We start from the raw sequence: 25,564 nt of genomic DNA, 5'->3' as shown, positions 1-25,564 counted from the left end.
CTTTTGACATATGATTTAGCTGCCTCTAGTTACAGTGAAGAATCCTGGTGATGTCCGTTTAATGCAGTGGTTGAATGTAGAAAATAATAAAGGTATGAAATATTTTGAAAGAAAGCATTTATTTGAGGAGAAAAAACTTAATATTATTCAATTTTGTGATAAGTCACATGCTTAAACCTTGTATATAAGGTACATGTACAAATACTTTTAATTTTGAAAACACAAAAAACTGATATAGAATATAAACATCTTGCTTTCTTTAAGCAGTATATTAAGATATATAGCCTAGTGTATATATGAAGTTACAATTGATGGAAAAATAAAGTCAGTTTGATTAAGTATAATTATTTTCTTTTAGTTATATTAATTTCAGCATATATTTGAGATACATGTAGATTCTCTTTTAATTTTTATTGTTCCCATATACACTGGTTGATAAAATCAGGAAATAAAATTTCAACTACAAGAGTTGGTAGTTATCAATGCTGTAAACTTTGAAAATACATGTATTAGACTAAATATCCAACATCTAATGCAGGGATGGCACCAGACACATTTAATGATATTACATATATATTTTAACTATAACAAATACATGTTTGTAACAACAAAAAATCAACATTTCACACAAGAGATTGTTATCACATATATGCAGTGAACATCCATAGAAATTGGTTACCTTTATTACACAAAATACTGTTGTACATAACATATGCAAAAAAAAAACCATATCTTATAATAACTCATTAGAGATTGATTGAACGTCACATACCGGTAAGTATAATCTCATTAATGATTGGATTTGGTAACACATACCACACAAGAGATTGTTGTCTCATATGTATTAAATTGTCATGTTTTATTTTTCTGAAGGATTATTAAGTTTTGAGATGCCACTATCAGAAGACCCACCTTTAGGAGAATGGAAGATTACTATGTTAGTTGAAGGAAAAGAACATGTACAACCATTCACAGTTCAGGAATATGGTAAGAATTAAAAAAATAAAAATAAAAATATTGTTGCTGGTGTCCAGAGAAAAAAGATATTTCAATCACTTGATAAGCTTTAGGAAGGAAAGGAACATATACCACCATTTTCAGTTCAGGAATATGGTAAGAATTAAAAAAATAAAAATATTGTCGACTGACTTTTAAAACATTATGAGAATGGAAAATGTCAAGACTTGTTGTTAGCAATAATTGGGTCATTATGACCTACATTATACACTTGGGGGACTTTGATAAGTGCTACATTTGACTATTTTTACAATAACTTACAAAATATATATCAAAGACTTTTCACAACTAGAGTTCACTTGCATGGTACAACACTATTTGGCTACTTTTAAGTCTAAATAATTGACATGATATAAAAAAAAAGAATGGGTAAGATTGACAAATTTCACACTTGAGGGAGTTGATTTATTATCTTAAATCATTTGGTCACATGCAGAAGATTAAAATATTTTGTTCTAAGATTTTTTTCAAATTTCAGGGAATTACATTTTATGCTTTAGTGACAGTACTGTTAGTTAAACTTCTGCATCTGCTTCTGATGGTTACAAGTTATGGATTTGGTATATGTGGCTTTGCTATATATACTTATAATATAAAATTGGCATTAAAGTAATGCTTTAATTTTGAATGGGCAGTCAGAAACTCATGAATAAATTTTTAAATCACAATTGATTTTGTATATTTTTATTTAAGTGTTGCCCAAATATGAAGTCACAATCACAGCTCCAACATTTTTATTACCTACAACTGAAACTATTCAAGGAACAGTTTGTGCCAAGTGAGTACTGACTTGTTTAAGGTACCTTATAAGGTTTTTTTAATGACAATGTTATTAGGGCTTTTCCAGAATTAATTGTATGGGGGGAGGGGGGAAGGAAGGCACTTTTATTAAAATTTAATGGGTGGTGGTTATTTAAGAAAGATTGCTTGAACATTTAAATGAAACAAATTTAAAATGTATGCATGGTGGGGTCAAATAAAAAGTGCATTCCTCCCCCGCCCCCCTCATACATTTATTTTTTGGAACAGCCCTCAGGGTTTTTATTACATTATTTATAAGGTTTTTTCTTGAAAAAAATGTTTGCAATTTAGTGTTAAGCATATTCTTACCATGCACAAAAACATGTTAAAAGAAATTGTATGTTACTTTATAAATAGGTACACATATGGCAAACCAGTCAAAGGGAAAGTAGAATTATCTGTGTGTTTCCAAGATACCAGTCCATACTTTTACTACTACCGCAGCAGAGATAATTCAGAAAGACCATGTGCCACTAGAATAATGGATGTGAGCTTCTTTAAAATTAAGACAATAAAATATTGACAAAGTTATACAGTATATGTCTTATCATACATGCTTTAATATTTTTCCAGTTTTAAAGTAATAAACATTCCAGTGGGCAGATTATTTGTACTTAAGCAAAATTTCTGATTTTGATTTTAGGGCAATTTTTTACAAAAATATAGTTTTATGATTTAAGTAAATTATCATGAAACATGAGAGACCTGTGAAAAAAAATTGTTAAAAAAGAAACACACTATCTTCTTTGTATCTTCACAACTTTAGACAATAAAAAGTTTTCTTTCTATTTTGACAATGGTTTTACAGACCATTTAGAAAGTTTTCTTGAAAAATGTAAATACTATGAGATACCTGGAAAGGTAACCATGCCTGATTGTATGACCAAACATATAACAAAACGTTGTGTAAAACACAAGAAAAACAGCAATTGACAACACTGATTCAAAAAGTTCTGTCAGAAAAAACTTTCATGATTATTTCAATAATTGATTAAGTATAATGTGAGGAGCATAATAGACTATATTGACACCTGAGAGCTTCTTCCTTCTTTCTGTCCACAATTTCTGCACCTAAACAAAAATAATACTTAATTGCAAATTTGTAAAGTTATCCTAAATCCTGTTTTACAGATTGATGGTTGTGAGTCATATATGGTAGATGGTTCAGAACTAATGTTAGATTCCTCCAACTTCAGTAGATATGGAAACTTGATGATAAATGCTACAGTCACAGAGCAGGCTACAGGTATGTATAACTCTGAGTGGACCCTAGGTATGACCAATGCCACAGTCATAGAGCAGGCTACAGGTATGTATAACTCTGATGGGACTCTAGGTATGATCAATGCCACAGTCACAGAGCAGGCTACAGGTATGTATAACTCTGATGGGACTCTAGGTATGACCAATGCCACAGTCATAGAGCAGGCTACAGGTATGTATAACTCTGATGGGACTCTAGGTATGATCAATGCTACAGTCACAGATCAGGCTACAGGTATGTATAACTCTGATGGGACTCTTAGGTATGATCAATGCCACAGTCACAGAGCAGGCTACAGGTATGTATAACTCTGATGAGACTCTAGGTATGATCAATGCCACAGTCACAGAGCAGGCTACAGGTATGCATAACTCTGATGGGACTCTATAGTCGCCGTCACGTAAAATTGGCACCATGTTTTTTGTTAAAAATTTTTTAAATATCAGCCGTGTTTACTCAAGATGATGTTTTTCTTTTAGCAGAAGTAAAATCCTGTCCAAATATCCACTACTGTCCTACCTTTTATTGTGTTTGCACTGTATAATCCTGACCTTCACATTTCTCAAGATTATTTACATTGTATAACCGCCATTTTGGTTTCTATGAGGGTCCCTTATTCCATAACATTCGTTACTCTCCGGTAATATCATTGTCATTGATGATACAATTTCCCGCGCTTTTTACGTAAAGATGAAGAAAAGCTCCGAGAGACGCAAGAAAATGGAGAGCACGTGGAACTCCACGGCAACACTTCCGGTAATAACAATGTCGGATTCCACCATACAAATTAAACTTGGATTATGTGAAGGTCAGGATTATACAGTACAAACACAATAAAAGGTAGGACAGTAGTTGATTTTTGGAATGATATTTGATTCCGCTAATTGAAAAACATGATCTTTAGTAAACGCGGTCGATATTTAAGAAAATTTTGACAAAAAACATGGTGCCAATTTTACGTGACGGCGACTATAGGTATGATCAATGCTACAGTCACAGAGCAGGCTACAGGTATGCATTACAAGGTTATTTATGTGTTACTGTCTGACAACCTTCAGGTAGACAGATATTATATGACTGCCTCAAAGTTGGTCATTTAATGCAATTTGTTTTCCTTCTTATTGACTTGATAGAAGAAAGGCATTTTGGTAGATGTATCTCATTGTAGTCTTAATATATATAGAGTGAACTCATTACTCACAAAAAAGCTCAGATCTGAGTGAAACTTATCATCTGTGTATGGCAGACTAGAGAAGATCATTTCAACCCATAATTTAAAATGCCTTTTCCCCCCTAATTTTACTTCACCTGGATCTACAAGCTAGAGAATTCTTCATACTCATAGAACTTATTCATTTCAATCTGTCTAATGTAATAAAAAAATATCTTTCCTTGTTGGAAATTGATTATAATCTGCAACCATGAATTAATAGAATTAATTTTCTTGTAATGAGATACTGTAATTTGTATTCTTTATTCTTATTTATAGCCATATCTTTAAATGGGACAGTGAAGGGACCAGAAATGACATTTGAAGCTGTCAAACTGAAATTTGAAGATGACACACATGGATATTTTAAGGATGCATTCCCTTATTATGCTAGAGTAAGTTATGTATACATTTGGTAGGTGCATTAGTAATTGTGTTAATGCTCAACTTAAATTCTGTATAACTATTGAACAGGGTCTGAAACAATTAATCAGCTAAGACCAATGGACATATGCCAAGCTTCTACTTAAGTTTTCATTTTGCAGGTAGAATGGTTTAAAAAAACTTGGATGTTTTGTTTTTTATTCTTTCTTTCGTTCCTGTGGTTCAGGTGACAGACATCCATGTCCATGAACTCATTTCTCGTTAATTTTTGGGTCCTACTAAATATAAATCCTCCATAAAGGGAGGTAATATTCTTTGAGTTACTCAGTTTTTAGGTAAAGATTGCATGAAATGCAATCAAAACCTTATGGGACTGACTTGATACCTAAATGTTCCAAGGCTGATCACTACCTTTTTTGATACACAAAATATAGTGCATTGATCATAACATTCTAAACATACGATCAATGAACATTTCCAGAAATTTATCAAGGTAATATATGCTCAGATATTCAAGGCACAAAATGATGTTTTACTTGTCAAGAAAATTACATAACTTTTGCAGGAATCTAATATCTGCTCTAAAAATATAAATTATGTCATTGTTAACCTCATCTCTAAAAATTGGAGTTATCTTCCTTTGTCAAGAATAGCTGTTAAATCAGCAACAACCAATGCAATATTTAATTTTACTTCCCACTGATAAATTGAAGCAATATTTACCTTTCAGTTCTTTCAAGCACTTTGATTACTGTAAATTGAGAAATTATTGTGAGGTTTCTATTATTAAAAAAGGTGATAGAGTTGTAAACGCAATAATTTAAACTCATCTTTTAAAATTTGTATATGAAATAAGGTAGATCACAAGTATATATTTTTTGAGACAGATTTTTTTTTTAATTTGCCAAAATGATGATTTTACTATGCTCTTTTCAAAAATTTAATAAAAAGTATGGGTCACCATGCTATTTTTCAAGCTATGAGTCATTGAAAATTGCCAAAATTTGGTTAGTTTGTTCATGAAAAAACACATTAGTGTGCATTAAAAAAATCTAGGAGACAGAATTTTGAAATGAATTGTGAGAAAAAAGGTTTCATAATATGTTTTAAGAAAGAAAAAAAAACAGAAAACATGGTGTCACCAAACTTGTTTTCTTGCTACAAGTAAAAATAAAAAATATTCCTATTAGCCCAGTATAAATTTTGTACTTAAAGAGTTATCTCCCCTTAAATAGCTCATTTGAAAAAAATGATTTTAAAACTAAAAAAATTGATATTTGTTAAAATATTTTGTATAATACGAATAATTAACAAGTTTTCTTTAAATAGAAAAAAACAGTTTAACCATTGAATTGCAAATCTGTCTCCAAGCTTGAAGATTTAGGCAAATAACTAGACCAATTTTGTATTGTGATTATACAATCCAAGATGGTGGTATACAATGAATCTGCCGTAAACACAATTTTTCTCAAAATCACAATAATAAATGCAAGCAATAATTTCTGACTTTACACTCAGTTTAGTTTCTAATGTAGATGAAATGCTATCTCATTCCTCTTCCTTTTCTTAGCAATATTATCTTTATACCAATGAGTTTTTTTTAGTTTTATGTATTTTATTTATTTAGGTAAAAGTAACTAAGCCTGATGGAAGTCCTGCCCCTGGAGAACTTATTGAAATAAAAGCTGATAATTATGATCCAGAGTTTTATCTGAAGAGAAATTTTACTAGTGATGATGATGGACTTGTGAAGTTTGCTATAAAAACTTTACCAAAAGATGTTAATAGACTAAGTTTTAATGTAAGTTTTTTGTGAATTGTTTCTTCTGCAATACAAGCTTACCAAAGTTTATTATCAAACTAAACAACAGCTGTACTGACTATATTGCAATGGAACACTCTTCTTATAGGTCAAGTTACAGTAAATGGGCTGTGTTACAGATTGTGGTAAAATTTGGCATACAACTTTGGCTCTTTGACATGTAACATAAGGAAAAAATACAGCATTTATCTCTTTTATTTTCTGAAATATTACTGATTAAATTATTTCAAAGGAGGTGAGCATTTTAAAAAAAAGCACATAAAATCGGTGAAAAGCATTCCAAAATTTGTAATGAAATCTGTATGCATGTGACAGTATGGTCCTTGGTAGAAAAATATCACAAAATATAAATACAAGTGTAAAACCAATGCTTTGTGCTTGTATGTCATCAATTTTAGATGTTTTTCACTACCAACTAGGTAACAGATCGGTTTAATAATACCAAAGTTAGTGACCATATGCTTATGTCATATCACTGAAATGAAAATTTCTGTATCAACAACCATGACAACATATATTTTTTTTTAAAGAAAAAACTTATGTTTGGTACATAAATCTGCTTTATACAATAATAAAATTTTGCATGACTACTTTTTTCACATGTGAAATTATTGTAGGCGAGGGCACCCAAGTACTTCCAACCATATGGCAGATATCATCATATTATTAAGATGTACGAGCCAAGTTCTTACCACCATGCTCAGAAATGGTTCTCTCCATCTAATAGTTATATCCACATACCATCAGTGGAAAACAAAGTTAAATGTGGATCCACTTTGGATTTAGACGTCCTATATTCCACACCACTGGACACTCGGTACAAGTTTTTTGTACAGGTAAGTTGCTTATCTAATACTCAGTACAAATTCTTCTTTGTACAGGTATTTTACTTTTCAGTTCAGATTTGTATGCACTGCTGCTCCCTGCAGACAAAGTTCAAATTTTAGCAGAAAGTCACCATTATAGAGTTATGCTCTTTAGAAATGGAGGAACACAATAATTTCCTTTAGTCTTTTAACTTTCTTAATATCATAATTATACCCCCGCTTTAAAAAAGGGGGGGTATACTGTTTTACCTCTGTCTGTCAGTCCGTCCGTCAGTCCGTCCATCAGTCCGTCCGTCCATCAGTCCGTCAGTCAGTCCGTCCCATGAAACTTTCGTCACATTTTTCTCAGGAACTACACATCCACCCTTTCTGTAATTTGGTATCAACATTTATATATGTCAGCCATACTGTGTGATGCGTTTTCAGATTCATCACTTGACAACTTCCTGTTTACCGAACACTTGTCTGATTTTACACATGATAGCCAAGTTGAAAATTTTCGTCACATTTTTCTCAGGAACTACAATACAAGGATTTCTGAAATTTGGTTTCAGGATTTATATAAGCCAGCTATACCGTGTGATGTGTTTTCAGATTCATCACTCGACAACTTCCTGTTTACCGAACACTTGTATGATTTTACACATGATAGCCAAGTTGAAAATTTTCGTCACATTTTTCTCAGGAACTACAATACAAGGATTTCTGAAATTTGGTTTCAGGATTTATATAAGTCAGCTATACCGTGTGATGCGTTTTCAGATTCATCACTCGACTACTTCCTGTTTACCGAACACTTGTATGATTTTACACATGATAACCAAGTTAAAAATTTTCGTCACATTTTTCTCAGGAACTACAATACAAGGATTTCTGAAATTTGGTTTCAGGATTTTTAAAAGTCAGCTATACCGTGTGATGCCTTTTCAGATTCATCACTCGACAACTTCCTGTTTACCGAACACTTGCATATTTTTACACTATTAATATTATCCACTTGCAGCGGGGGTATCATCAGTGAGCAGTAGCTCGCAGTTTCACTTGTTCATACTTATTTAACTTATTTTGACAGAATATTAAAAATGAGGACTTAAATATAGTCTTATTTAACTTATTTTGACAGAAAATCAAAAAGAGGAAATGACCTATTTATGATCAGTTTAAATAAATAACCTAATTTTATTTTTCAGGTTTTATCCAAGTCACATATGGTACATCATACACATGTTACACATCATTTTAAAAGCCATGATGCTGTAAACTTTGACAGTTTACCAGACGAAATGTTACTTGATCCATACACACCACCTCCTAGACCTACATGGTTATATCCCATTGACCCTATACCCTATTATGGTAAGATGTGTACTTTAATGACCCATTTATAGTTATTAGGAGGCAGTCCGTTTTCTGGATTGCTTCGGTCTGTCTGTCCATGAGTGTGTCATATCAGGTCAGTGTTCCAGCTAGGCTGTTTTCAGAGGGCACGGCGCCCGCCCTTTCCCGAGTGCCGCCCTGTGCCCTTTTACAGTTTCCAGAGCGCCCTGCCTGTTTTAAAGATTGATTGTATATCATTTTGTTCCTATTGATATGATCCGTTAATTACTAAATTTTACCTGGCGAAAAGTTTATGACTTTTTTTACGACCCAAGCTAATCAACGGTTACAGCTGGTGTCATAATCTGTTGTTATAGGTAATCCGTTTATCGGATGGGTCATTAATGATCATCAGCATTAATTCATTCAAATAGAATCAGTCGGTCGTCAATTATCTTGGAAGAAATGTGCATACGACAACTTGGGCACAATTTGCAATGTTTACTGTAATTTCATGGAGAAAACGTAATGACAGAAAGTTGAAAACCACAAACAACTCGAGGAAGACATTGTTTTACTTGTTCTCTGTGACGTATTTGTCATTGACTGCCCTCATTTTTGATACGAAAATATCAAAATCAGCCGCCATATTGTTTATAATAATATTTACATCTTCTACGTACTGCTTATAATCCTCCAAAAAAGGAGCACACCCGAAATAAACAAAGATAACTCAATCTAATTTTTTCTTAGTATTGAGTAACCCACTTAACATATTCTAAAATATGTCTACATACTTCTTGCTTAAGAATATATATGTTTAGGTATTTTGAGTTATGGGAAAAGTTAAAGAGGGTCTTAGTAGCAGTGTTGGTAGGGTGCCTTGGTCATCTTTTTTTGTCTTCTTTATTTTTAATACAAATTTTCACTGTTGCTATATCCTAATATTGGGCATTTACTGAGCACAGCTGTTTTGTGCTGTATTGCCATTAAGCACAGCAGAGGTAGAAAGGTGAAACTGGTAAAGTGTGTCAGAACATAGAAACAGAATGAAGCAGGACACCTTTCAAAACATGCTGCATATAAAGCTTAACTGTGCAAAGCAATGATTTAATAACTTATGTGACAAGCTGCTTGACAAGTTTTTCAGCCTAAAAAGTAGAAAGATAGAGTTCTGTATGGGCTAATGATGTAGTTCTTGTATAACCAGTGATTTTAACAAATAAACACAATGTTTGATTAAAATCTTTATTAAAACATGCCCTTTTCATATTATCATATCACATGTTATTGTTAAATGCCCTTTTTATACGACTGCAAAAATTGAAAATTTTTTGGTCGTATATTGGTATTACGTTGGCGGCGTCGTCGTCATCCTCTGAATACTTTTAGTTTTCGCACTCTAACTTTAGTAAAAGTGAATAGAAATCTATGAAATTTTAACACAAGGTTTATGACCACAAAAGGAAGGTTGGGATTGATTTTGGGAGTTTTGGTCCCAATATTTTAGGAATTAGGGGCCAAAAGGGCCCAAATAAGCATTTTCTTGGTTTTCACACTATAACTTTAGTTTAAATATATAGAAATCTATGAAATTTTGACACAAGGTTTATGACCACAAAAGGAAGGTTGGGATTGATTTTGGGAGTTTTGGTTCCAACAGTTTAGGAATAAGGGGCCAACAAAGGGCCCAAATAAGCATTATTTTTGGTTTTCGCACAATAACTTTAGTATTTTTTGTTTTCGCACAATAACTTTAGTATAAGTAAATAGAAATCTATGAAATTTAAACACAAGGTTTATGACCACAAAAGGAAGGTTGGGATTGATTTTGGGAGGGGCCCAAAGGGTCCAAAATTAAACTTAGTTTGATTTTAACAAAAATTGAATCCTTGGGGTTCTTTGATATGCTGAATCTAAAAATGAACTTAGATTTTTTATTATTGGCCCAGTTTTCAAGTTGGTCCAAATCGGGGTCTAAAATTAAACTTTGTTTGATTTCATCAAAAATTGAATAATTGAGGTTCTTTGATATGCCAAATCTAATAGTGTATGTAGATTCTTTATTTTTGGTCCCATTTTCAAATTGGTCTACATTAAAGTCCAAAGGGTCCAAAATTAAACTAAGTTTGATTTTAACAAAAATTGAATTCTTGGGCTTCTTTGATATGCTGAATCTAAACATGTACTTAGATTTTTGATTATGGACCCAGTTTTCAAGTTGGTCCAAATCGGGGTCCAAAATTAAACTTTGTTTGATTTCATCAAAAATTGAATAATTGGGGTTCTTTGATATGCCAAATCTAACTGTGTATGTAGATTTTTAATTTTTGGTCCCATTTTCAAATTGGTCTACATTAAAGTCCAAAGGGTCCAAAATTAAACTAAGTTTGATTTTAACAAAAATTGAATTCTTGGGCTTCTTTGATATGCTGATACTAAACATGTACTTAGATTTTTGATTATGGGCCCAGTTTTCAAGTTGGTCCAAATCAGGATCCAAAATTATTATATTAAAGTCATAAGAAACCTCAAATCAAAAAAAAAAAGCATATGTTTTTTTATAACTCAATGAAAAGTTTACATTATAAAACTTATGTACATATACTTTTTTCTGAAAAAAATTCTTTAATTTATTCATATTTAGAAGAAGTTTACTTTATTTTAATTGCTTCCTGGAAAGGAAGCAATTCCCCCGACATATTTTCCGTATGCAAAGTAACCTCAGTGTGACCCATCTCGTAAAAATCCGGTGATCGCAATACGCATGGATGTCCTTAAAATAAACTATTATCTGAATTTACATGTTAAACACGTGCTCAATTTCCATGCTTTTTTGTTGATTTTTTGTTGATAGTTGACAAACAGGTGACAATCGTTAAACTTTGGCTTCAAAACATGAACTTTAATTACCTGCCATATTTCACAACAACACTGACCGATTGAAAAAAAAATTGATGATTATACGAAATTTATGCGAAAAAAATGAAAAATTCTTGAATAGAAGACTAAGTTTATGATGTTTGTATGCATTGGTTCAAGAATTGGAAGAACATTATTTTTCACCGGTCACTCGTTTTTTATGACTAAGTATTGTGCAATAGCAAGAAATTTTCAATTGCACAGTATTCAGCAATAGCAAGAAATCTTCAATTGCACAGTATTGTGCAATAGCAAGAAATTTTCAATTGCACAGTATTGTGCAATAGCAAGAAATCTTCAATTGCACAGTATTGTGCAATAGCAAATATTTTCAATTGCATAGTATTGCGCTATAGCAAGAAATATCTAATTGCACAATATTGTGCAATAGCAAGAAATTTTCAATTGGAGTTATCTTTCTTTGTCCAGAATAGTAGTTGAATCAACTTAAATCATTGTTTTATACAATATACAATGTATATTCACTTTTATTACCAACTGATAAATTAAAACAATCTTTACCATTCAGTGAAAACAAGCACTTTTTATACATTTTAATATTTTATGATGTATTTAAATGAGTAGTTATTGTTGCAAACTCCATTAGAAATTTGAATTGAGATCAGTATTGGAAAAAGGGAAAGAGGGATGTGAAAAAAAAATTGGGGGGTGGGGGGGGGGATTCAATTTTTTCTCATTTCAGATTTCATAAATAAAAAGAAAATTTCTTCAAACTATTTTTTGAGAGGATTAATATTCAACAGCATAGTGAATTGCACAAAGGCAAAACAAAAATTTTAAGTTCATTAGACCACATTCATTCTGTGTCAGAAACCTATGCTGTGTCAACTATTTAATCACAATTCAAATTTAGAGCTGAATCCAGCTTGAATGTTGTGTCCATACTTGCCCCAACCGTTCAGGGTTCAACCTCTGCGTTGGTATAAAGCTGTGCCCTGCGGAGCATCTGGTTCAGGATTGGCACCCTGCCCTTTTGAAATCCTAGCTGGAACACTGCAGGTGTAAGTCTTCTGTTGAGGTAGTTGACCATTAAGATGAGATAACATCAACTAGATACTATGTATATATAGAGATTAATACATGGCCTTTTCCATATCAGCCTGGGTATCATCCAGAGACCCCCATATCAGCCCGAGACGAAGTCGAGGTGCTGATATGGGTCGAGGGATGATACCCAGGCTGATATGGAAAAGGCCATGTATTAATCACTTTATCATATACTTCCGACAATAGTTTTATGTAAGGCAAATAAAATAATACAATAACTAAAACAGTCAAAAACTGTATAAAGAAGTTAAATTATGAATCAAATATACTATAATTGTCCAACAACAGCATCACTACCTCCATAGTGGGTCTCATTGGGGTCTAAGCATGACGCAGGATTGCCGATTGTTTATAAGCGCGAAACGTGAAAGTTGAATTATTGTGCTGTGAAAACAGGAACTGAAGTCTGGCGGGACACGGGAAATTACAAAAAAAAAAGAAAGTTGCTTACGTACATTGTGTAAGCGGAATACGGTTATCTGACAAAACAGTAAGCAGGACCCGGGATTAGAACCCCCCCAATGAGACCCCCTCAATATATATGTATGGTAACATTTCCTATAGAGGCATTTTGAAACATTGAAAATTTGGAAGAGTTTTATAATCATCATAACCCCCTGTTTGTTGTACTATAAAATGATTCTTAATTGTCAATGGCATTTGTTAGCAAGTACTAAACTATCCCCACAAAAGTTCCCGTAAATTTTGACGTCGTCATAAAAAATATCTGACGTCACAATGGAATAGTAAACAATCGATACCAGAAACACCGGAAGTAATTTGCACTAGAAGCACTGTTATGGGTTTTTGCACGAGACGCCCCTGATATGGGTTGTCAGCCCGGTTGGGAAATTATGGCTTGTGTACTTCCACTCATTACACATATGCAAAAGCTATCATTTCAATGCTAAGTATATGATAAATATATATATTCCCCATTTCCATTCTCAATTTTTGTTTCAAATAAAGAACTTCACTTAAGAAAAGTTTATCATGTCCAGTGCGGCAGACAAAGTTTCACATATCAAACTAAGATTTGGTGGTATTACACCTAAATATGATGTGGAATTTAAAAGGGGAAAGGTCATATCATTTGTCCATCACCAGTATATAGACTTGAAAGTTGGTATTTGCTGCTTCTCAAGTAAGCACACATCAATTAGGAGGCGTCATATACCATAATTTGTTTTACAGTAAGATTGCATACTAGTATGGTAAAATTCTTGCATGCATGATGTGATGATTTTGTACATTTCCTAGTTTTAATCATTTTCATCACCTGATTATTCATTTGATTGGATAATAAACAACCTTTCATCATTATCATCATCAACTTAAAAAAAAAATGCTGGTTCCTTTTTCTGATTTCATTGCTTAAAGATTGAATTATATCTTGAATAAATAGCTGTGGAAAAGAGCATATTTTGAATTCATTTATCGTAAGAAAATATTTCATTATACTAACAAAATAACTTGTATATTTATATAGATGATCCTGAACTTGGCTTTAAATCAGAAGCAGAGAACATTACCATTAGTTTAGGTATGTCGTGTATAAAAACCTCTTACTTTCCTGAACAGTTTAAAAATTTTAATCTTAAAACTCATCTAAAACAACCAAAAAAGAAGGAAAGGCTAAGAAAATGAGAAAATTATTGGAGTTTAATTCGTGTCAGCCATTGACAACCTTCATTAAATGAAAAGGTATACACTTCAGGTATAATTTTTATTAATAAAAGTATATTTGAGGACAGATATTTAGAAATAAATTGCCAGTTCAAAAATGCATGTTCTATTGTTTGTGTCTGTGAATTCTTAAACAGTGATACTGTGGGAAATATTTATGAGTGTATCTCCTGCAAGTGATTATGATTATTAGGGCTTCTTGTAGCAAAACTTAGACTTTGCCTCATCTAATAGACTGAATAAAATTAAAACCTATGGAACTAATGTCCTTTCAAAATAGAAATAGAAATGTTATGAAAAATTCAAATAATTAATTTTTTGTTACAATCAAGAGTTCATGATTTGAACATAATATTCAGAAATTTTCTATAGTTAAATTATTTATCATGTTTATAGTTCAATGAAAAAAATTCAGTTGAAATTATACAGTATCAGGGGCCCAGAATTGGATGGGATACATTTTGACATGCTTTTACCTATGAACTTGTGTATCTTATTTTATTTCAGATGCAGATAATGCAACAGTAAAACCAGTAAGTAATGAAACATTCAAAATAAGATATAAACTATGAGATGTGGTATGATTGCCAATCTGACCAACTTTCCACCAGTGACCAAATTATGTAGTTGTGAGCATCTATAGGTCAATATTGCCTTCAACAATGTGTATAACCTTTTCAGTTGTATTTCAAATTACATTTTTATACAAATGTCGTAGTGGAAGGGGCAGTAAGTTTTACCCTTGTCCATCTGCATGTAAGTATGTCTGTCTATCTGTCCGTACATACGTCCCAAATTGATTTCCGTTCTCTAACTTTTGTTTGCCTATACCAAATGTTATGAAACTTGTACACAATGCTTATTATCACAAAACACATGCCATGATAAAATTTTGGTGTCGTCACTCTTACCAATCTAGAGTTATGCCCCTTTACAAATGGAAAAATTACTGAATTTTTCAATTCCTTTCTCTAACTTAAGTTTGTCTCAACTAAATGTTATGCAATGTATATACAATACTTTTTACCACAAAACTCCTGTTTAATTTCAAATTTTGGTAGCATCACTTTTACAGTTCTTGGGTTATGTCCCTTTACAACTTTATATGCTAGCAGGGGCATCATCTGTTCCCAATTGCATTTCTTACACTTACATCAGAATATAGGTATTTTGTTTTATCTATTTAGGTAACACCATTTCAAAGTAACAGGTTTTAAAAACATATATATATAGTTTTATTTCCCTAACATATATATCCTTCCCTTCCAATGAAATCAGTCTTTACCAAAGATGGTCTTTTTTTAAACTAATCCCTTTGATGATTGTAAATGAGGTCAGATCCCCTAATTTTAGCATACAGAAAAAGAATCTCTTCCATTTTGCTCGATTTTAAAAGGTTCTGTTTTCTAAATGCCCACAAATTTTTCACTCCATAACACATTACATAGATTGAATGCCATGCAAGTGAATAGGTCTTTCCAGTGCTTTAAAGAGCATACATATGTATATACTTGAAATTACAGTAAATTATATTTGAAATAAAAATATGTTATTCTTAACAGGAGCCAGAACCAAAAGAAGACAAAACTATGGGTATGTTTTTTTATGTACATATTCAATTGTTATGAATTAGGGTATATTTAATGTTTAATAACTCATTTCTATATGTATATTTATCTTTGTAACTGATATGATAATCATGTATTGTCTTACCATAAAAGTACTATATTGACAGGAACTCCCCAACAAAAATAACACATTTCAATTCTTACTGTATAGATTTACAATTGTGTTAGTTACATACTATAAATATTAAAAACTGTTCTCCAATTAATTTTGAAAAAATTATAGTAATACATATTACATATTTAATCAACAAATGAAATAAGCTTGATACCCTCCAACATACTTTTTTTTTATATAATAGCCCTTAAGTTTTAAGGGTCGTTTATGGTAGTTCCAGTTAATATAGGCATGGTCTTTCTAACTTACAGTTCTTGAAATTCTTTTAAATATGTGTTTCAAGATTATATCAAGATTGTTGTGCTCCTCAAATGAGGGTATAAAAAATGGTTTATAATTGAATACTGTAAATTCAGAAATTTTTGCTTGAATTTATTGATGCATTTTTTTTTGAAAAATAAACAATGATTCAATATTTTTGCAATAAAGAAAACTGCATGTATACAGAATATGCAATAGATATCATGATGTGAGGTTTTATTATTGCAGTACTGAATCAGTGGCATTATTTAGGTTAATAAAACCTTGCAATAATTTTTTGAATTTGCAGTGTCAGCAGTTTTATTGAAAATATCCCTTTTATCGTCATGCATCCTTATCTATTACAATATTATTATGTGAACGTATGAATACCCTATTATGTCAACTCATTTGTATACACACTTATCTAAAATTCAAACTGATGGATGATTCATGTGCAAAAAAGTATATGGTAAATATCAGAATATGCACAGTGCATTAGAACTAACCTGTACCCTTGAGTATAACAGGAATGATGAATGCATGAAGGATCATTGAAGAATGATGAACACAGTATGGAATAAGAAGAAGGTAAATACTATCAATTACTGTAAATTCAGAAATTATTGCAAGGTTTTTAATGTTGTAAATAATGCGACTGGATGGGTATCGCAATAATAAGAACTCTCATTCTGATAACTGAAACATATATATCTGTATGCTGATTTTTTTCTCTCGAAATCACGATAATTAAACTAACATTTTTGTCCATTCTTGAAAAATCGCAATAATAATGGCCACCATGGCTAAAAATAGAATTAGGGGTAAAATGCAGTTTTTGGCTCATATCTCAAAAACCAAAGCATTTAGAGTAAATCTGACACAGGTAAAATTGTATATCAGGTAAAGATCTATGTGCTCTAAAATTTTCAGATGAATCTGACAACCAGTTGTTGGGTTGCTGCCCCTGAATTGGCAATTTTAAGGAATTATACCGTTTTTTGGCTATTTTCTTGAATATTATTATAGATAGAGATAAACTGCAAACAGCAATAATGGTCCAAATTTAACCATACTTGGTCATAATCATCATTGAGGTATCTAGTTTAAAAAAATGTGTGCGGTGACCCGGCCAACCAACAAAGATGGCTGCCATGGCTAAAAATAGAACATAGGGGTAAAATGCAGTTTTTGGCTTATAACTCAATAACCAAAGCATTTAGAGCAAATCTGACATTATCAGGTCAGGATTTATCTGCCCTGGAATTTTCAGATTAATTGGATAACAGGTTGTTAGGTTGCTGCCCCTGAATTGGTAATTTTAAGGAAATTTTGCCGTTTTTATGCCCCACCTACGATAGTAGAGGGGCATAATGTTTTCTGGTCTGTGCGTCCATTTGTCCGTCTGTTCGTTCGTCCGTCTGTCCCGCTTCAGGTTAAAGTTTTTGGTCAAGGTAGTTTTTGATGAAGTTTAAGTCCAATCGACTTCAAACTTAGTATACATGTTCCCTATGATATGATCTTTTTAATTTTAATGCCAAATTAGAGGGTTTACCCCAATTTCACGGTCCACTGAACATAGAAAATGTTAGTGCGAGTGGGGCATTCGTGTACTGGGGACACATTCTTGTTTGTTATTATCTTGAATATTATGATCTTAAATTTTCAGATAAATCGGACAACCCGTTGTTGGGTTGCTGCCCCTGAATTGGTAATTTTAAGGAAATTTTGCTGTTTTTGGTTATTGTCTTGAATATTATTATAGATAGAGATAAACTGTTAACAGCAATAATGTTCAGCAAAGTAAGATTTACAAATAAGTCAGCATGACCGAAATGGTCAATTGACCCCCTGAGGAGTTATTGTCCTTTATAGTCAATTTTCAACAATTTTTATAAAATTTGTAAATTTTCACTAACATTTTCCACTGAAACTACTGGGCCAAGTTCATTATAGATAGAGATAATTGTAAGCAGCAAGAATGTTTAGTAAAGTATGATCTACAAACACATCACCATCACAAAAACACAATTTTGTCATGAATCCATCTGTGTCTTTTGTTTAACATTCACATAGACCAAGGTGAGCGACACAGACTCTAAAGAGCCTCTAGTTGTATGTGACTATCATCTAAAACACCCTACTTTTGTTTATGCTTCATTAGTTACTGGTATGGTGAGGTGTAAAATTAAAAATCTGGTTTGTTACTCCAGAGTTATGGGACTTTAATTGTCAGATTTAAGTAAATTTTCACATATTGTACCATAACTTCAGTTTGCTTTGATTGATTCAGTGGAAACTTGACATGTTTGTTGGCATTGGTAAAAACGGAGAAGATGCCTTTGAAATATCCCATTTTAATGCAACAATTTCAATATGCACAATGAGGGTGTATCATGTGTTCTTAGTGCAGCTTTTTTTAATGAATTTAAAGAATATAGGTTTTCACTTTAATAGTGACCTATTGAGATCAGCAATGAAGTGATGGAAAAATTAATATTAGTAATAGTTTTACTTTATCTATTTAGATTTTTTATCAAAAATTTAAAAATAGAATCTTGTGTATGTATTGAATGTAGAAAGATGCATAGCTATTTTGCATGGGTACAGAAAATTAGATAAATACTGATTTGAATTTGATTGCAATTTAATGTAGTTCTTTTTAGTTTTCAGATAACATTGTATGTGATATCTGCACTGGACAACCAAATTTTCTCATGCAAGTAATGTGTTCTGCTGCAAACATAAAAAGAAGGAAAATAATCTTTAAAAATATGTAACATATAATCAAACTGACATTTGTTCCAGAGATTCATTATGGACATAAAACATGATCAATCAGTTTGAATTTTAGATTGTTGATATCAAGTGTGACCCCTCCCCTTTTTTCCCTCTTCTCCCCCCACTTAAAAAGTTGTTTTGTCCAATGAAACTTTTAATGTTTAAAAGAACTTGTGTAATTTACAAGTTTAATTCATTCTTTTTAGCAGTGTCCAGTCATAGATGTACAAGGCTAATAAACATATTTTTCCTAAGTATTTTACCTGCTTTTTTTCCCTCTTTTTTATAGCACTGGATAGTCCATGTGATATGATGGCTTTACAGACTTGTATGATGCCAGTCTCTCAAATCAACCCAGGAAATGTTAAAGAGATGTGCCAGTAAGTGAAATATTAAAGTAAAAAGATGAGGTATGATTGATTATGATACAACTCTCCACGGAGACCAAAGAAGGAGAAGTTAGCAACTCTAGGATACCATAACACTTCTAGCAATGAACCAAAACCACACAGCATAGCAACATACTGAAATCAGATTATAATTGTACCCAGATTTAGGTTAGGGATTTCAATTTTGGAGGTTATTATTATTAGCATAAAATAAAATGTGATATGATTGCAACCTATCCACAAGAGAACAATTGGTGTAGACAAAAGTAACTTAAATGTCAGAAGTACCTCTGGATAAGGTATATGCAAACAAAATTTCAAGAATTTTACTATCCACACCAGGGACTAGATTTGTATAAAATGAAATCAAAGGACCATACCTAATACATGTGTGAACAAATAAGATGTCTTTTGTGGCAGTGAGATGATGAAGAAACAAATTCATGTGCAATACCATGAACCTTTCAACCTTTTTGTGCTTCTTTTATAAAGCTAATATCTTCTAGAAAGGACTAGAAAGGAAAGTGCCTACATGGACTTAATTTTCTCTATTGATTTTATATTATTAAGAAACTAAGAAAAAAAATAAAGCTAACATACAAATGTTTTTTAAGAGTTCTGTCCCTTTGAAGGTCTACCACCTTGAGGGTTTCCTAACTTTCCTTTCAATCTGTCAACTTTTACAACTTTGTTATCTGAGGCTGAAATATCTAGGAGCAGCTTATACATAATCTAGAGACGAGCAGTAGATGATAGTAGTATTTTATTAATGATTAAATGTATCTGTTTATTTGTTTAGGATAATTGAAACCTTGGAAGAATGTATCAAGCCTTATCATACCAGCTGTAAGGAACAACTCATCGGTGTAGCATCTTTAGAAGATATGTACAATTCTATGTGTAGTAAGTTGAGTTTTTTTAGGTTGTGTATATGTTTTTGCATCATCCATGTATTTAATATTTATTACTCTGTTTTGTCAAACTAGCATACACTGGAAAATATTAATTATTTTTGAAGTTCTTATATTTATTGGAAGAATAATGTAATAAAACCTGTACTCTAGAATTGGGGTGTTCATAATTTTAATTTTTTATTTTCTTAAAATTTTCTGTTTTTACATTGATTATTTCTGAATTAGATATAATGCAAAAAATACTGCAGGAGATACACACCAAACATAATGTGTAAACTATATGTATTATTGGGTGCAATAGCAGGAAGTCTTCAATTGCATAGTATTGCCCTATAGCACAGTATTGTGCAAAATCAAGAAATCTTCAATTGCACAGTATTGCGCAATACCAAGAAATCTTCAATTGCACAGTATTACACTATTCCAAGAAATCTTCAATTGTATAGTATTATGCAATAGCAAGAAATATTCAATTACACAGAATTGTGCAATAGCACGATACTGCACAATATCGAGACATCTTCAATTGCATAGTGTTGCACAATAGAAAGAAATATCATTGTACACAGTACATGTATTGCGTAATAACATAGTATTGGCAGTAGCACTATATCACAGTATTGTGCAATAGCAAGAAAATTGATACTAATAATATTCCAACCCATTTCAAATTTTAAAGATTTTTCACCACATTTATTTTGTGTCGAAAAGCTGCATTTTGTTAAAAATTTGATTGAAATTCAGACAGTATCAAGCTTGAAAATTGTGTCTTAACTTGGCTCAACTGTTCAGGGTTTCACCTCTGCAGTAGTATCAGGCTTCACTTGCCTTAGCTTTTTATACCACCGCAAAATTTGAAAATTTTTTCGTCGTATATTGCTATCACGTTGGCGTCGTCGTCTGCGTCGTCGTCGTCATCCTCCGAATACTTTTAGTTTTCGCACTCTAACTTTAGTAAAACTGAATAGAAATCTATGAAATTTTAACACAAGGTTTATGACCACAAAAGGAAGGTTGGGATTGATTTTGGGAGTTTTGGTCACAACATTTTAGGAATTAGGGGCCAAAAAGGGCCCAAATAAGCATTTTCTTGGTTTTCGCACTATAACTTTAGTTTAAGTTAATAGAAATCTATGAAATTTTGACACAAGGTTTATGACCACAAAAGGAAGGTTGGTATTGATTTTGGGAGTTTAGGTCCCAACAGTTTAGGAATTAGGGGCCAAAAAGGGACCAAAATAAGCATTTTTCTTGGTTTTTGCACCATAACTTTAGTATAAGTAAATAGAAATGTATGAAATTTAAACACAAGGTTTATGACCATAAAAGGAAGGTTGGTATTGATTTTGGGAGTTTTGGTCCGAACAGTTTAGGAATAAGAGACCCAAAGGGTCCAAAATTAAACTTTGTTTGAATTCATCAAAATTTGAATAATTGGTTTTTTTTTATATGCCGAATCTAACTGTGTATGTAGATTCTTAACTTTTGGTCCCATTTTCAAATTGGTCTACATTAAGGTCCAAAGGGTCCAAAATTAAACTAAGTTTGATTTTAACAAAAAATGAATTCTTGGGGTTCTTTGATATGCTGAATCTAAACATGTACTTAGATTTTTGATTATTGGCCCAGTTTTCAAGTTGGTCAAATTGGGGTCCAAAATTAACTTTGTTTGATTTCAACAAAAATTGAATTCTTGGGGTATTTTGATATGCTGAATCTAAACATGTACTTAGATTTTTTTTTATTATGGGCCCAGTTTTCAAGTTGGTCCAAATCGTGGTCCAAAATTAAACTTTGTTTGATTTCAACAAAAATTGAATCCTTGGGGTTCTTTAATATGCTGAATCTAAACATGTACTTATAATTTTTATTATGGGCCCAGTTTTCAAGTTGGTCCAAATCGTGGTCCAAAATTAAACTTTGTTTGATATCAACAAAAATTGAATCCTTGGGGTTCTTTGATATGCTGAATCAAAACCTGTATTTAGATTTTTGATTATAGGCCCAGTTTTCAAGTTGGTCCAAATTGCAGTCCAAAATTAAACTTTGTTTGATTTCAACAAAAATTGTATATATGGGTTTCTTTGATGTATTTAGATTTTTGATGTTTGGGCCTGGTTATCAGATTGGTCCACATTGAGGTCTAAAGGGTCCAAAATTGAACTTTATTTGATTTCATCAAAAATTGAATTCTTGGGGTTCTTTGATATGCTGAATATAACCATGTATTTAGATTTTGGATATTGGACCATAATAGGTAATGTCCAATTTAAAATTTAAAGTTTTTAAGTTTAAGTTCTTAGACCACATTCATTATGTGTCAGAAACCTGTGTTGTGTCAACTATTTAATCACAATCCAAATTCTGAGCTGTATCAAACTTGAATGTTGTGTCCATACGGTGAGTTGCCCCAATGTTCAGGGTTCGAACTCTGCGGTCATATAAAGCTGCGCCCTAGGGAGCATCTGGTTAGAAATGAAATCTATAGCACTTTTGTTTTGTTTGGCTCTGTGTAAGCAATAATAACCTCAAATCTCCTGTTATTCACATCTTGAGTATTTTTATATGACCGCAAAATTTGAAAAATTTTTCGTCGTATATTGCTATCACGTTGGCGTCGTCGTCGTCGTCCGAATACTTTTAGTTTTCGCACTCTAACTTTAGTAAAAGTGAATGGAAATCTATGAAATTTTAAAACAAGGTTTATGACCACAAAAGGAAGGTTGGTATTGATTTTGGGAGTTTTGGTCCCAACATTTTAGGAATTGGGGGCCAAAAAGGGCCCAAATAAGCATTTTCTTGGTTTTCGCACTATAACTTTAGTTTAAGTTAATAGAAATCTATGAAATTTTGACACAAGGTTTATGACCACAAAAGAACGGTTGGGATTGATTTTGGGAGTTTTGGTTTTAACAGTTTAGGAATTAGGGGCCAAAAAAGGGCCCAAATAAGCATTATTCTTGGTTTTCGCACAATAACTTTAGTTTAAGTAAATAGAAATCTATGAAATTTAAACACAAGGTTTATGACCATAAAGGAAGGTTGGTATTGACTTTGGGAGTTTTGGTCCCAACAGAATAAGGGGCCCAAAGGGTCCAAAATTAAACTTTGTTTGATTTCATCAAAATTGAATAATTGGGGTTCTTTGATATGCCGAATCTAACTGTCATGACTGTGTATGTAGATTCTTAACTTTTGGTCCCGTTTTCAAATTGGTCTACATTAAGGTCCAAAGGGTCCAAAATTAAACTTAGTTTGATTTTGACAAAAAATGAATCAGTTAGGTTCTTTGATATGCTGAATCTAAAAATGTACTTAGATTCTTGATTATTGGCCCAGTTTTCAAGTTGGTCCAAATCGGGGTCCAAAATTAAACTTTGTTTGATTTCATCAAAAATTGAATAAATGGGGTTCTTTGATATACCAAATCTAACTGTGTATGTAGATTCTTCATTTTTGGTCCTGTTTTCAAATTGGTCTACACTAAAGTCCAAAGGGTCCAAAATTAAACTTAGTCTGATTTTAACAAAAATTGAAATCTTGGGGTTCTTTGATATGCTGAATCCAAAAATGTACTTAGATTTTTGATTATTGGCCCAGTTTTCAAGTTGGTCCAAATTAGGATCTAAAATTATTATATTAAGTATTGTGCAATAGCAAGTCTTTTCAATTGCACAGTATTGCACAATGGCAAGAAATATCTAATTGCACAATATTGTGAAATAGCAAATTTTTTTTTAATTAGAGTTATCTTTCTTTGTCCAGAATAGTAAGCAAGAAATATCTAATTGCAAAATATTGTGCAATAGCAAGATTTTTTTTTAATTGGAGTTATCTTTCTTTGTCCAGAATCAACTTAAATCTTTGTTATATACAATATACAATGTATATTCACTTTTTACTACCAACTGATAAATTCAAATAATCTTTACCATTCAGTGATAACAAGCAGTTTTTTTACATCTTAATATTTTATGATGTATTTAAATGAGTAGTTATTGTTGCAAACTCCATTAGAAATTTTAATTGAGATTAGTTTTGGAATAAGGGAAAGGGGGATGTGATTAAAAAAATTGGGTTCAATTTTTCTCATTTGAAATTTCATAAATAAAAAAGAAAATTTCTTCAAACATTTTTTTGAGAGGATTAATATTCAACAGCATAGTGAATTGCTCTAAGAGAAATCAAAAATTTTAAGTTCATTAGAACACATTCATTCTGTGTCAGAAACCTATGCTGTGTCAACTATTTAATCACAATCCAAATTTAGAGCTGAATCCAGCTTGAATGTTGTGTCCATACTTGCCCCAACCGTTCAGGGTTCAACCTCTGCGGTCGTATAAAGCTACGCCCTGCGGAGCATCTGGTTAATCATTAAGTTGAGCATTACTTTAGCAATCATGTTTTTTTATTGACAGAAAGTAAATGTGAAATGGTTGAATTGTCAAAATGTATGGAACCAATGATTAAATTAGAAGGGAATTCTATGCTACAGATTTGCAAGTAAGTTTCTTTATGACTGGACATTTGTTTTTCCAATGAACTTTTCTTTTTTTTGTTTGCTAGATAATTCTGAAATTTTGTTCTGAACTATGCTGCTTTTTAAACTTACATGTTAGACCAGTAACTGTTTTAAAAAAAATAAGAGCTTCCCATACATATTAATTATAGATTAATTGAAATTTTCATGAATTGCAAATATTTAGTTGGGGGGAGAGGGTAGGGGATATGACCACTGAAGTAAAGTCCCATACTGTTTAAATGAGTTGTCTATTAGAGGGTAATAACATATATATGAAACTATCATTGTTGGTGAAGAGTCCTCAGTTAAAGCAATGTATTAAGCAGAATACCAAGAAATTTGGGGTTATAATAAAATGAGTTTCTTATAATTTCAATGTTTTCAAATTTATTAAACCAATGCATGCATGAATAATATTTCATTCAATGATTGTTGATAGTAAGCTAATAAACTTTCAAGTGTGTTGCTTAATTTACGGGATTGAGACATTGATAAACAATCAACACAGAGCACTAGAGTTTGTGGCAAACAAATGAATTAATGTAGCTTGATATTTTTTGTATATCTTCATTACATTCTCATTAGTTAAATAAAATTTTTCTCAACAGTTGTTTTATAATTGTCTGTTGTATTAAACAGTGGCTGAAGTTTTAACAA

General features: G+C 31.9%; 1 protein-coding gene across 5 annotated transcripts in view; it reads left to right on the top strand.

Moving 5' to 3' along the window:
• LOC143071936 (alpha-2-macroglobulin-like) overlaps positions 1–25,564 on the top strand; it is a 92,182-nt gene that overhangs the window by 10,022 nt on the left and 56,596 nt on the right. For 4 of the 5 annotated variants that reach the window (XM_076246636.1, XM_076246633.1, XM_076246635.1 and 1 more), the window contains exons 5-19: positions 20–92; positions 874–987; positions 1,711–1,795; positions 2,176–2,305; positions 2,950–3,064; positions 4,572–4,687; positions 6,304–6,477; positions 7,116–7,334; positions 8,516–8,681; positions 14,122–14,175; positions 14,826–14,851; positions 15,881–15,911; positions 19,372–19,462; positions 20,271–20,374; positions 24,804–24,888. In XM_076246636.1, coding sequence (XP_076102751.1) covers positions 20–92; positions 874–987; positions 1,711–1,795; positions 2,176–2,305; positions 2,950–3,064; positions 4,572–4,687; positions 6,304–6,477; positions 7,116–7,334; positions 8,516–8,681; positions 14,122–14,175; positions 14,826–14,851; positions 15,881–15,911; positions 19,372–19,462; positions 20,271–20,374; positions 24,804–24,888 — 1,583 coding nt within the window. Of the gene's footprint in view, positions 1–19; positions 93–873; positions 988–1,710; positions 1,796–2,175; positions 2,306–2,949; positions 3,065–4,065; positions 4,094–4,571; positions 4,688–6,303; positions 6,478–7,115; positions 7,335–8,515; positions 8,682–14,121; positions 14,176–14,825; positions 14,852–15,880; positions 15,912–19,371; positions 19,463–20,270; positions 20,375–24,803; positions 24,889–25,564 lie in introns of those variants that run through there. The other variant, XM_076246637.1, reaches the window with a different exon arrangement.

The sequence above is a fragment of the Mytilus galloprovincialis genome, chromosome 4 (assembly GCF_965363235.1).
Source record: "Mytilus galloprovincialis chromosome 4, xbMytGall1.hap1.1, whole genome shotgun sequence".
NCBI classification, from domain to species: Eukaryota; Metazoa; Mollusca; class Bivalvia; order Mytilida; family Mytilidae; genus Mytilus; species Mytilus galloprovincialis.
The sequence above is the reverse complement of the archived record's forward strand: the minus strand, read 5'-3'. Positions and strand labels throughout refer to the sequence as shown.